This window comes from Geotrypetes seraphini, chromosome 9, assembly GCF_902459505.1.
Source record: "Geotrypetes seraphini chromosome 9, aGeoSer1.1, whole genome shotgun sequence".
Lineage (NCBI taxonomy): Eukaryota > Metazoa > Chordata > Amphibia > Gymnophiona > Dermophiidae > Geotrypetes > Geotrypetes seraphini.
The window spans coordinates 762,549-777,344 of record NC_047092.1 but is presented as its reverse complement, the minus strand read 5'-3'; the positions used below and the strand labels follow the sequence as shown (position 1 = coordinate 777,344).

The following is a 14,796-nucleotide window of genomic DNA, read 5'->3' as shown; positions in this document are numbered from 1 at the left end:
GCAACTCGCTCTATAAAGGAGTAGCTCTTAAAGAAATCTGTCGACTTCAATTAATTCAAAACATCTCAATTAAGATTATAACGAATAGGAAAAAATTTGATCACGTAAAGCCTCTTCTTAAAGAAGCTCATTGGCTTCCAATTGTTTATAGAATCTCCTACAAAATAGCAATATTAACATTCAATATATTAACAACCAAAGTTCCATCATTTTTAGAAAGATACATTATTCCATATATTTCTACTAGAAGTTTAAGATCTGAAGACAAACACCTTCTAGTAATTCCATCACTTAGTATAATAAATACAAGACAAGATACAATTTTTGCAGTCACAGCACCCAGAATATGGAATTCCCTACCATCATTTATTAAAGAAGAAAAATCATTGAGTAAATTTAAAGGACTGTTAAAATGCTGGTTGTACAAGGATGCTTTTGAGACCTAATTATCGGAATCTTTACTGATCCCATTTGATGCTTAAAGTCATTAATCCTCTTTCTTAGGCTCTGAGAATTTGGGGGGGAAAAAAAAGTTCTTAATTTTTTACTATAATTTTATAATTACTTTTAAACTTTCTTACCCTCCATTTGTATTTTCCTTATATGTATTCTTTACTATACTTATTGTAGTTCTCCCTACTTCCCTTACGTATTGGTTCGTCAGGTCCGTTTGCGTTGGTTGTAGCTAATAATTAAGACCCTGTTTTTAATTGTAAATCACTTTGAATTAATGATATTGTGATACATCAAAATTTTTATAAAACTTGAAACTTTTAATAATAATAAAAACTTGATTTTATAATGACTTGCATTCGTGGAAAGCAGATGAACTGTTCACTCTGTAGTTTGAAAACCCTGCAAAGCCCAAACATTCACCCAAACTTCCCCTTTGAAAATTTCTCCCAGGAAATCTACACCTGATCACTCATATTTGTTTATTCAATGTTTTATTATAATGAGAGTCTACAATGGGCTCATTTTCGAAAATTAAAGTCATCCAGAAAGCGTCATAAATCGACACTTGGACATGCTAATCACTGGGATGTCAAGGGCCAATTTTTGAAACCATGTTTCTGGATGTCTTGTGAGGCATTCTACCCACTGTGCATCAAAGACTAAAGGGGGGGGGGTTGGAGGTATGTTCTGTGCATGCTTTGGGTGGGCTTAGACTTGGATATCTTGTGGCAATAATCAAATTTAGATGTTACATTACATTACATTACATTAGGGATTTCTATTCCGCCATTACCTTGCGGTTCAAGGCGGATTACAAAAGGTTAGTTTAACAAAAAAACAGAGTTACAATGATTTGCTAGAGAGGTAAGTTGTAGATCTTATAAACATTTAGCAGGTTGTTGAGGGTGAGGTGGTTTGTAAAAGAGTTAATAGGTGGTCATAGTGGAAGTTCTTTTGTTCTTATTAGTGCAGTAGTGGGTAGATCAAATGTCAGTTTTAGAGTTACTAAACGGTCGTGATGTTATTGCTGCTTCAGGAATTTCTTGAAAAGTGTGGTTTTTATTTCTTTTCTGAACGTCCTATAGTCTGGGGTGGTCATCAAGAGGTTGGAGATCTGGTTGTCTAGCCTTGCGGCTTGGGTGGCTAGGAGGCCGTCGTGTAGTTTTGTTCTTTTTACTTCCTTGATTGGGGGGGGTATGAATGGGGCGTGCGTTTTTCTTTGTCTTGTAGTGGGTGCTTGGATGAGGCGATTGTTCAAGTATGATGGGCTGTCTCCGTGTAGGGTTTTGAATAATATGCAGTAGAATTTGAATTGGATTGGATCCAGACCTGTTTTAGAAGAGTCTAAGTACCACAAAGATACCCAAACACTCCACCAATGGTTTATAACCCCCTCCTACCCCAAAAAATTCTGAATGAAACACTGCATACTGTACCTGTCTCTAAAACAGCAGCATCTGTTATGGGAAATCCTAACTGAGCATCACACAAATGTCTTAAGTAGCCTGGTGAGTGGGCTATTGAGCTACAGGAGGATCCAGGCCCATAAGCCACTCTAACCACTACATTTATGGTGGAAAGAGTGAGCTCACCACAATCCTACTATACTGCCACATAAGTGTCACCTGCAGCCTTAATGGCTATTAGGGTGGTAGATAGGTGAGTGTAGTAAGTTTGGGGCGAGTTTTGATTGGTTATGATGAGATGTACTTCTGGCACCCTTTATGTGAAGATGTCCCTCTGCTCTGTATGTCACTGTGGTGGCCAAAAAAGCAAAAAAGATGCTAGGAATTATTAGAAATGGGTGGTAAACAAGACTAAGAATGTTACAATGCCTCTGTATTGGTTCATAGTGTGACCTCACCTCGAGTATTGTGTTCAGCTATGGTCGCCTTATCTCAAAAAATATATAGCAGAACTAGAAAAGATTCAAAGAGCAACCAAGATGATAAAGGGGATGGAACTCCTCTCGTAACTTTGAATGCTTATAGATTCTCTTTTTCAAGAGGTAACCAACTTTTAAATTATCCCTTCCTTCTTGGAAAGAGATTAAAGGATTAAGATTTTCAGCCAATCTTTGAGTTTAAAATTTTCACAATTTTGGAATGATCTTCCATCTTCTTTGAGAAATTCTGGATCACTTCAATTTTTTCGTAAAGCCTTAAAAACCGTCATATTTGCCAAACATTTTAAAAATTGATCTTCACAAATTTTGTTCCTATTTTTAATGTTCTTATCTGCTTAAATTAATTATTGTAAACCGAGTCGAACCTTCGTATAATGATGACTCGATATATAAAACCAAGCATTAGATTAGATTAGAAAAGACTGCCTGCTTGCAGCTCTGCTAGGACTGGCCATAGTATCTGCAGCTGTTTCATGCTGATATTTGGGGGATGGAAGGGGACCAGTGACCACTGGCGGAGTGGGGGGGGGGCATATTTTCATCCCTCCAGTCGCCATCTGGTAAATTTGGGTAACTTTTTGGCCCTGATTCATTTTAAAGTAGGCCTAGCCAAAAACATCCAAATTGTGCCCTGGATGTTTTGTAAAATGATTATCGTTATAAATGTTCAAGTGTTAAACTCACCCAAAACTTACTTCTAACACATCCCCTTATGATTTACATGTACTGGAGTCAGAACGACCAGAAAGGCATCGAAAAAGTTTTGACTAATAAGAAGTGCTGGGTTATGTGTCTTTTGGACATCTCTTTTTTTCATTTTGAAAGCGAGCCCCGTAAATTATTTTAAAATTCCTCTAATAACAGTATACTATTTATCAATTGTTTCTGAGATATGTAGGCATGTTTATCATATACATGATATCCTCCATCATTTCCTACCACTAATCAAAGTATTTATCAGAGTTACATATCAAAAACAATATGATCGAACATGAAATTTGAGTTGGAAACAAAGTACTGTATAGTTATGACGTACACAACAAAAAATTTAGAGTGAATACGAATTTTGAATATTTTCTTTCACAACTTGGATGCTCTTACGGTGTAATGATTGTCATTTTAAAACTAGCTTTTTGCATTCGAGCTATCGAGGTAAAGATTTGAGAGAAAATTACTGCCGAAATCCACAAGGGGAAGAAGGAGGTCCATGGTGCTTCACTACCAGTCCAGAAGTCCGCCATGATGTCTGTGATATTCCTTTCTGCACAGAAGGTACTTCTCCAGAATCATCTAGGGACAGGGGGCTCATGGTTACCGGACTTAGTTACATTTTAAGTTTTGGAAACTGAAAAGTGCAATCATGATAAGGTCTGTCTATCTATAACATCTAATGTAGCAAGATTCAGAGGGGTTAATATTCAGCCCATGATGGTCAGTGGTTTTTAAGATGCTAACAACCAAGAGCTGAAATAAACCCAGCTATTCAATGATGGGCCATGTCAGTACTGAAACCACAAAGGTGCCTGGGTATCAGTCGATATTCAGACAGTAGCCAAATAGCTTAGTGGATTAAATTAGGACAACCTTTACACTGCCCTAGCTTTGTCACTTTACTTACTCAGTTAGCAGGTTGAATATTACTGTGAACCTGGTAAAACCTAGCTTTGCCCTGACTTCACCCCTAGACTGGCCCGGCACTGCCCAGACAGTCCTGTAGCAGTCAGAAGAGATATTCAGTGGCACTGCCTGATTAAATGCCACAGCGTATCCTCTCCCAGCCTACACAGCATGGTTTAACTGAAACACAGAAACATAGACAAATGAAGGCAGATATAGACCATGTGGCTTGTCTAATCTGCCTAACCATGCCATCTACTATCCCTGCCTTTCCCTTAGAGGTCCAATATACTTGTCTCAAGCTTTCTTAAATTCAGACACACTTTTGGCTCCCACCACCTCCACTGGGAAGCCATTCCAACTATTCACCACCTTTTCAGTGTAAAAGTATGTTCTGAGATTACTTCTGAATCTATGCCCTTTCACCTTCATCCTATGCTTCCTCATTCCAGATTTTCCTTTCAACTGAAAGAGACTTGTGTCATGCGCATTTATGCCACGTAGATATTTAAATATCTCTATCAAATCTTCCCTCTCCTGCCTTTCCTCCAAAGTATACATATTGAGTTTTTTTATCTGACCCCATACGCCTTATGATGAAGACTACTGACTATTTTGGTAGCCTTTTTCAGGACTGACTCCATCCTGTTTACATCTTTTTGAAGTTGCGGCCTCTAGAATTGTACACAATATTCTAAACGAGGTCTCACCAGTGTCTTATACAAGGACATCAATACCTCCTTTTTCCTACTGGCCATACCTCTCCCTATCCACCCTAGCATCCTTATAACTTTGACCTTTGCCTTTTCAAACTGTTTGAACATAAGAACATAAGAAGCGCCATCTCCGGAACAGACCCTACGTCCATCAAGTCCAGAGATCCGCACACGCGGAGGCCCCGCCAGGTGTACCCTGGCATAGTTTTGGTCCCCATATCGCTCCAAGCTTCTCGTAAAGAGAAGTGCATCTAGCCTATCCCTACCCATGTCACTTCATGCCACTCATAAGGAGATGTACATCTAACTTACCCTTTAATCCTAGAATGGTGGATTCCGCAATTACCTCCTCTGGGAGAGCATTCCAGGTGTCCACTACTCGTTGCGTGAAGCAGAACTTCCTGATATTTGTCTTGAACTTGTCCCCCCTTAGCTTCAGCCCATGTCCTCTTGTCTGTGCCACATTGGACATTGTAAATAACGTTTTTTCCTGCTCTATTTTGTCGATTCCTTTCAGTATTTTGAATATCTCGATCATATCTCCTCGTAGTCTCCTTTTCTCAAGGGAGAACAACCCCAGTCTCTTAAGTCTTTCCTCGTAATCCAGGTTCTCCATACCTTTCACCAGCTTTGTTGCTCGTCTCTGCACCCTCTCTAGCAGTATGATATCCTTCTTTAGGTATGGAGACCAATGCTGGACGCAGTATTCCAAGTGTGGTCTGACCATCGCTCTATAAAGCGGCATTATGACTTTCTCCGATCTACTCGTGATTCCCTTCTTTATCATGCCTAGCATTCTATTTGCGTTCTTCGCTGCCGCCGCACATTGCACCGACGGCTTCAGTGTCCTATCGATTAATACTCCCAGGTCCTTTTCCTGTTCAGATTTTCCCAGAATTGCACCTGACATACTATACTTGTGTTCCTTATTTTTTCTGCCTAAGTGCATCACTTTGCATTTTTCCACCTTAAACTTCATCTGCCATTTATCTGCCCAGTTCTCCAATCAGCTCAAGTCACTCTGGAGTTCTTCACTGTCCTTCTGCGATTTGATGGCCCGGCATAGCTTTGTGTCATCTGCAAACTTGATGATCTCACTGGATGTTCCATCCTCTAGGTCATTGATGAAGATATTAAATAAGATGGGCCCAAGTACCGAGCCCTGGGGCACACCGCTAGTCACATTTTCCCAGTCCAAGAACTTCCCATTTATGCCCACTCTCTGCCTTCTGTTCTCCAGCCATTTGCCTATCCATCTTAGTATATCTCCTTCTATTCCATGGCCCTGCAGTTTCCTGAGGAGTCTTACATGTGGAACTTTGTCGAACGCTTTCTGAAAATCCAAGTATATAATATCCACCGGTTCTCTATTATCAATTTGTCTGTTCACTGTCTCAAAAAATTGAAGTAGGTTCGTCAAGCATGACTTCCCTTTCCTGAATCCATGTTGGCTGGCTTTCATCAGGTCGTGTGTGTCTAGGTGCCGGGTTATGCTATCCTTGATCAGTGCCTCAACCATCTTCCCAGGGACCGACGTGAGACTCACAGGTCTATAGTTGCCCGGTACTCCTCTTGATCCTTTTTTGAATATCGGCGTGACGTTCGCTATCTTCCAGTCGTCTGGTATCTGCCCTGTTTTGATTGACAGATTGGCAAGTTTTTGGAATAGTTCTCCGATTTCCACTTTTAGCTCTTTCAAGACTCTCGGATGAATTCCATCCTGTCCAGGGGATTTGTTGCTTTTGAGTTTGTCGATCTGGCGGTATATTTGGTCCAAGTCCATGTCTACTGTGGTAAGGCTGTCCTCTGTTACTCCTTTGAACACTTTCACTGCTTCTGGAATTGTTGCAGTGTCTTCCTTTGTAAAGACAGACGCAAAGAATGAATTTAGTCTGTCTGCGATTTGTTTGTCTTCCTTGATGTACCCTTTCCTTCCCACCTTAATATCATCACATACTATCACATCCAAGTCCCGCTCCTCTTTCATGCGCAAAAGTTCTTCACCCCTTAAACTGTACCGTTTCATCACATTTTATGCAGCCCAAATGCATGACCTTGCATTTCTTAGTATTAAATCTTAGTTGCCAAATTTCAAATCATTCCTCAAGCTTCACTAGGTCTTTCCTTATGCTATCCACATCATCGGGGATGTCTACTCTATTGCAGATTTTGGTATCATCTGCAATGAGGCAAATCTTACCTGACAGCCCTTCAGCAATATCATTTACAAAAATGTCAAAAAGAGCAAGCCCAAAAACTGAACCTTGAGGCACACCACTGGTAACATCCTTTTCTTCAGAGTGATCTCCATTGATCACTACCCTCTGTCGCTTTCCACTCAACCAGTTCCTCACCCAGTACTTCACTTTGGGGCTTATCGCAAGGGCACCCAGTTTATTAATTAGACCCATGTGTTGAACACTATCAAAGACTTTGCTGAAATCTAAATAGACCACCTCTAGCGCACTCCCTCTATCCAATTGTCAGGTCACCCAGCCAAAGAAATTGATCAGATTTGTCTGACAAGATCTGTCTCTAGTGAATCCATGTTAGGTCTTGTGATCCATTAGATTAATTAAATTAAAATTAAAAGTACTTGCACAGGCTGAGGGTTACAGGAAAGCAAGAGTACAGAAATGCAAGCCCTGTGAAAATCATGCTTGAATTTTTGTGATGCACTTACAGTTATTCTATTTTGTCCATATTTAGTAGAATGCGTGAGCTGCAATGGAGAAAGTTACAGAGGTCCAATGGATTATACAGAAACAGGGAAGGAGTGCCAGCGATGGGATCTACAGAGACCTCACAAGCACAAATTCCGGCCAGAAAGGTAGACTTGAATGTTTAAAAATAATTGATGAGACACATAAATGGTTAGGGTAGTAATTAGCTTGGAAAGCTGCCGATTTCAATCCATCACCAGCAGAAACCTCCCTCTGGGAATTTTCTGCACAACTGTCTCGTTTCAGAAGGGTCAGAAGCACCACAAAATCTACTGATTTCTTCCCCAGCTCATTCTTTATGAGCAGTGCCTCACATTAGGAGGTTTTAAAAGGCTGAAAAGAGTTTTACAAGCAGACAGTTCTGTACACAAATTGATAAACTTATAATTTGATATTGAATAGGTCAAAACTTTTTGGCGATATAAATAAGATATAGAATTTGAATTAGTTTCAGTTCAATGCTTTGTTTTTGACTGGATTGTCACAAAGGTCAAAGGGTAACACAAAAAAGGTGAAATTCCAACAGGTTTCTTGAAATATATCTACTAAGTATGCTAAGATGATTGCTTAAATATAAATTATATTAAAAGGAGGATTAGAGTCAAAAATAAGTGCTACTGAAATATTTTTTCACACTGTGAAAGAAAACCCCACAGCTGCCACATGAAAACTACAAAGAGCCTCTAAGTCCAGGCCATGAAACCTAATTTATTATGCCCAACATGAGCCATGTTTCAGCGAATGCGCCTGCGTCAGGGGTCAATTACTGGATAAACAACCAAACACACATCGAATGCGGATTCCACTGCAAATACTCAAGCCGAACAGGGCGATGAAGTAGCTGTTTGGCTTCAGGATCTACTTGAGTATTTGCAGTGGAATCCGCATTTGATTAGTTGTATGTGGATTAAATCAGGATGCGATATCAGAATGGAGATGAGGTTGGCGTGAGCAGGTGGAAGGATGTTGCTTGCACTGGCGATCATTTCAAGAGGTACATGGAGGAGGGGGTGATGCTCAAGCAATGGGGAAAAGTAGAGCGTTGCTGGGTGTCTCTTCCTCCTACTGGCCATTCCTCTCCCTCTAGCTGTCACCAACACCTTTTTTCTCTGAGGACACAATGAAACCCTCAGCTCAGTGTTTGGTGGTAAGAAAGCATAGGAAGTATCAGAAAAGGAATGGAAAATGTTATCATGTCTTTCTATCGCTCTATGATGGAGCCGCATCTTGAATACTGTTTGCAGTTCTAGTTGCTATATCTCAAAAAAATGGTTTGTTGTCCTTACAATAGCTCCTTTCAGTTTTGCTCACTGCTTTCCTACTTCTTCTAGATAACAACGCCTTGACATAATCCCCCATCTGAACAAAGTTAGGTTTTTTGAGGTCTAGAACCTTCGCTGTTGAACGAACCCTCTCCACACCATCTGAATGCCAGATGATCACCCACCATAACATCATAAACACTCCCCCCATCCGTAAGCACTAGGTCCAGTATGGTCTCATAAACTGGGTACCACATCCATGCCCATGTCACACCCTCTCCCTCCAAATATTACAGAAAATACTGCATGCTTAGAATACACAGATGTGAAAATTAATGCAGGATGCTTTAACATGTCCTGCCTTGGGCCATAAATTCTGTATTAGGCACACTGTAGGGCCAAAAGTAGCTCAGTTAAAGGACCCCTTAGTTTTTGTCTTTTACATTGGGCCTTTGATCACAGAATATCAGAGGGCACTTGCATTGGAGCCACATCCACATTCAAGATGAGTTCGTAATGTTCACTAGCACAGATGAATGAAATCAGTAAGATTAGCCCATAACTGCTTGTCTGTGTCCGAGTCCTGTTTCTACTTTCAAGAGGTAGAGTAAACGCAAGCCCATGTGTACAGCTGGCTCAGTCACTCCCGAGAGACGTGGAATTACTGGTGACCCTAATTACCAGCAGCCTAAAAGTGCAGGTGGCTCAGTCAGTGAGCTGTAAGATTAATAGAGCAGTTGCATTCCTTCCATGGAGTCATTTGTGGGTTTCCTGGGACCAGCTATGTTTTAAAGTATTCACTAATGATCTGGAAAGGGCAGCAGGATGAGCTGATCAGATTTACAGATCATACAGAATTATTCAAGGAAGTCAAAACACAAGCAGATTACGGTATAAAGAATTTCAGGAGCTCTTTGTTGGACTTGTTTTTTCAGTCTGTTTAATGGGTTTTCAGCACACACTGAGGGGGCAATTTATCAAAGCAGTTTCCAAGTGTAATTCTACTACTGTTACTAATCATTTCGATAGTGCTTCTAGACATATGCAGCGCTGGTCACATTATATGCAGGCACTTTCTCTGTCCCTGGTGAACTCACAATCTAGTTTTTTTAGCTGGGGCAGTGGAGTGATAAGTGACTTCCCCAGGTTCACAAGGAGCTGCAGGGGGAATTGAACGGTAATGCAGGGTAAGACTAACCATTAGGCAGCTGCCTAGTTCAACAGCTTCCAGAGGGTATTAGAGAGTAGCCACAGTTATTTAAAAAAAAAAAAAAAAAATCCACCTTATTATTTATTTAGATAAAGAGATTCACCCAAGGTAGTATTAAATTAGATATTCAGTGCTGACTGGTGGTACCTGAGAAAACCTTTTCCCTCTATATAAATTTATAAATTCTTTTCAAGCTTTCTGCTAGCTGACTTTTGATTTGCGATATAGAAAACTATGGGCCCCTTTTGCAAAGCTGTGATAGGGATTTTCCTGTGGTAAATGTACTGAAGACCATTTAATTCCTTTGGGCTTCGGTGCATTTGCTGCAGGAAAATCGCTTTGCTGCTTTGTAAAAGGGGCCCTAAATAAACTTGGAAACTCTTGACTCTACCTTTACTCCACCATTGAGCTGGTCAGTAATCATTTCCAGTAGCATTACCTGAATGAAGCCTCTGAAAACCGGTGACTGGCACTTTTCTGTTCCTTCACAGATATCAGGATCTAAATATTTACTTCAGGTTTCAACCCACTACATTGAACTCACTTTTCTGTAGTGGTGGACTCAGCCATTAAAAAGATAAAAAAAATTATTGAGATTATTCCAGTGCTTATCTTCCCTAGCAAAAACCCAAAATTGTTGAATCACCTGAGGAGAAAAAATGTCACAGTTACTTATCAGCCAGGGCTTGTGACGTTATGTCATGCTTTATCATGCTTACATTCCATGACTACTAAGCTTACCTATCTCAGTTTAAAAAAAAAAGAAGAAAATTTTCCTGTTTGACAGACATATATGACCCAACAATAAAAACTCTCCTCTAACCCAAGACTGGCACACAACAGCTCTATTATGGCAACTGTCCATTGCAAGAAAGCATCACTGCAAACCAAGAACCCAAATAATCTTACAAGCTGTATTATAGCATATTATTGCCACAGACACTCTCCAGCTCTCTGTACAGACTTCCTGCTTGCAAAACACCATGAACTTGGACCTCAAATCTTCTTATGATGCCATCTTGCCATGAACTCACCACATCTCTGTGCAGATCACTTGCTTGTAAAGTTCCTTGAACTTGTACCTGAAATCTTATATGTAAACTCAATAAATATGCTAAGCAAACTATGTAAATATAATTCCCCATAAATGAACATAAGAGCTGCCATACTGGGACAGACCAAAGGTCCATCAAGCCCAGTGCCCTCTTTCCAACAATGGCCAACCCAGGTCCCAAGTATCAGACAGAAACCCAAAGAGCTGAGATTGTGATGTCATAATGCCACATTCCACCAATGCCCAAGAGCCAACCTCAGAAGTGATGTCACAATGGCTTCACTGGCCTATAATTGGCTGGCTCACATAGGAACATAAGAATTGCCATACTGGGGCAGACCGAAGGTCCATCATGTCCAGGATCCTGTTTCCAACACTGGCCAACACAGGACCCAAGTACCAGATAAAACCAGGGCTAAATTGTTCTTTAGAATGCCTAAGGTCAAAGCAGGCATACCTAATACCAGAAATGACTTTAGGTGTCCTTAAATGACTCCGTAGACGTGATTCATGTCAACATAGATGCCGGAAATATAAGCCTTAAAAACCCTGGCATACATTTCTGCCGTGACTGTACAAAAGGTGCCATTGCATGATTGACATGCAATCGGCAGCCATTTTTTAGGTAGCCAGTGATGCCAGTGCCGTTTGTGGAATCTAGCCCTTAATACCTATAAATTTAGGGTTCCTAACTTACTCCCCTCCCTCCTTTAAAAGATTTTGTTCCTGTTGTTTCCCCAACCCGTTTATTTTTGCCTACATTGTTATCTCTCCTAAAACCATTACAGTTCTACCCTTTTTTCCACCACATTTCTGTTTGTAAATCATCTTTTATTCATTTGGTCTGTTTTTATCTTTAATTGTTTAGCATCTCCCCTTTCTTTGTACTTCGCTTAGAAATTTTTATAAGCGTTTTTATCAAATTTTAAATAAACTTGACACTTGAAAAGTTAACCTGTAGTTACTGGTTCTTTGGTTCAGGTAAGCAAAGTTTGCCTTATTGAGGAAAGACATATGATTGCATATTTGGCTAGAAAATATGGATCAAAATTTCCCTAAACATTTTCATTGATTTTGTGCAAGTTTAATTATTATTTGATAAAATCATTTTTTTCTTAGATTATTAAGCTATTTTAAAAATAAATAAGAGGATCCAAGATGGCTGTGGTACAGACGCTCTGAGAGCGACGCATCTGACCGCTCCACTCAATTAATTTTCTTCTTGTTTAATCGGCTTTGCGGCCTAATTTACCTCTGGGATGCTGAAGAGAAGGGGCAGTTGTGTGGCTGGTGCCTCGCAGTGCTCTGATGTGCCCTCCTTCGGCAGAGTCGATGAGATGTTATGGCGGTTGCAGGAGACAGTTTTGCCAGTGTCTGGAGCAAACCCGCTGAGAGCACCTGAAGGGGGCGAGATCGGGGTTGTCTCTCCTGGGTTAGAGACCACCTTAAGTTCCGACTTGAGAGCTCCACCTCCGCGACCCCGGTCTACCAGTTCTTCAGGGGTAGAGGAAATCCCGGAGATGGGGTTGGTACTTTCCCCTGAGGCAGCAGGATCATCACTGGAGACTGAGGAAGCAGTACTCTCTGACCAGGGTGTAACTGCAGAAGAATCCGGGGCAGGACAAGCAACTGGAGGTGAAGGACTCCAGCCAGAACTTAACCAGGAAAACTTTTCTTCTTCTGATGGTGAGCACTTTTACACCCAGCAAAGTTTTCCAATATGGGAGAAACCAGCGCAAGTGACTTTAGACTCATTATGGGATCTGATTGCAAATTGTACTAAAACTATTAGTCCCAATTTTCAATACATTGAGGGACAATTGATCCAACACTCTAGAGAGCTGAAAGATTTGACCGCGGATTTGACTGTTTCAAAGGCTTCAATTCAAAAGCTTGACCAAGATATTTCTTTGACTAAACAAGTACAGGAGTCCCTAATCAAAGATAACATCAATCTAAGAAAGAAATTGGAAACACTTGAAAATAACTCTCGGAATAATAATTTGAGATTAATTAACTTCCCTAGATTAACTACGGTTACTCCTAGGGAAATGCTTAGGAGATACCTGACAGAAATTTTGCAAGTTTCAGAAGAAACTTTACCACCATTTGTTCAAGTGTATTACTTGCCAAACAAAGATGGGGCTCAATTGCAGTCTAAAACACCAAATCAGGCACCACGGAATGTTTCTGAAATTTTAGAAACATCAGATAGAGAAACAGTTGTACCTTCTACAATGATTTTGACTGTAGCTCTCGCAATAGATAAAATATGGTTATTGAGACTTTTCTTTAAAAATAGACAGAAAGAGTTTCTTGGTTGTAAAATACAAATGTTTCCTGACCTTTCTAGAGAAACTCAAAAGCAACGTAGAGTCACTTCACTGGGAGCGACGTTTTACCTGAGACATCCTTGCAAGTGTATTACTTGCTACCGTTCAGTTAAATATGTCTTTTTTGAACCTCAACAGTTAACTGCTTTTCTGGCTATGTCTCGACTGGATAAAGACAAACCAACAGCTCTATAATTTATATAACTGCCCATACCTCAGTTCTCTCTGTAATTTATCTTCTCATATTATTTCTTTTTTGCTCACTTTAATGTAATCTTGGATCTATATTTTGAGGACTTGAGTTGAGTTAGTTGGAAGAATTTTCTTTGCATTTTGTTTAATTTGGTCTGATTATGATTTATATTGGATATAGGTTATATCCTACTAACTTACTTTCTGTACAAGTGATTACTTGGTATGTAATTTGAAAATCAATAAAACAATTATAAATTAAAAATAAATAAGAGAATATCCTATTTTCCCTATGGCATGGAAATAAACGTCTATTGATATATCTCCTAATAGCAGTTACATAATAATTAAAAGGTTTAATGAAATTAAAAGGTTTAATTTCTTCAGAAAAAGGATTAAAAGCATAGTATATAGATTCAAACATCTAATAGGAGAGTAGGGTGAGAGAAAGAAGCCCTCATTTCTGAGTCTGGGCTTAGATCCTGGGAGGCCCAGTTTTCTTAATGAGTTTAGGATTGCATCTTGGCTTTACACAATCCACATTTAATTGGCCTTTTGCAAAGGGGATGCCTGCTTATGATTGATGAGATGATGTCTGTGGTTTTCAGATACCCTGACAAGAGCTTGGATGATAATTATTGCCGGAATCCTGATGGCAAATCAAGGCCATGGTGTCTTACGCTTGACCCCGAAACCCCCTGGGAGTTCTGCACCATTAAACCCTGTGGTGAGTTGAAGTGAAACTGAAGGCTTTCATTCCTTTTCCAGAATCTCAAATGGAAACATGCAAATATGTCACTCTTCCTAATATGCTATTACATACCCTAGCTTTACTTAAGACAGCATGATATTAAGATATTTTTATTTGTATGAGTATTAGAACTGTGCATTATATAGAATCTGGATATGATATGCAAGGTCATGCATTTGGGCTGCAAAAACCTGAAGAAATGGTGAAGAACTTATGTGCATGACAGAAGAGCGGGGCTTGGGTGTGACTGTATGCGATGATCTTAAGGTGGCCAAGCAGGTTGAAAGCTAGAAGGATGCTAGGTTGCATAGGAAGAGGTATGGTTAGTAGGAAAAAGGGAGAATTGGTGCCCCTGTATAAGACTTTGGTGAGACCTCATTTAGAATATTGGGTACAATTCTGGAAGCTGCACCTTCAAAAAGATATAAAACGTATGGAGTCGGTCCAAAGGAAGACACCTAAAATGGTGAACATAAGAATTGCCACCGCTGGGTCAGACCAATGGTCCATTGTGCCCAGCAGTCCGCTCACACGGCAGCCTTTAGGTCAAAGACCAGTGCCCTAACTGAAATTAGC

At 40.1% G+C, this 14,796-nt stretch overlaps 1 protein-coding gene across 5 annotated transcripts in view; it reads left to right on the top strand.

The window, feature by feature from the left end:
• The window catches only part of HGF (hepatocyte growth factor), a 111,770-nt gene that overhangs the window by 21,754 nt on the left and 75,220 nt on the right, over nt 1–14,796 (top strand). For 4 of the 5 annotated variants that reach the window (XR_004540727.1, XM_033959761.1, XM_033959763.1 and 1 more), the window contains exons 5-7: nt 3,492–3,634; nt 7,405–7,525; nt 14,078–14,196. Coding sequence is in view for 4 of the 5 variants with exons in the window: in XM_033959761.1 (XP_033815652.1) it covers nt 3,492–3,634; nt 7,405–7,525; nt 14,078–14,196 (383 nt within the window). In the remaining variant the exon portion in view is untranslated. The remainder of the gene's footprint in view (nt 1–3,491; nt 3,635–7,404; nt 7,526–14,077; nt 14,197–14,796) is intronic. The other variant, XM_033959762.1, reaches the window with a different exon arrangement.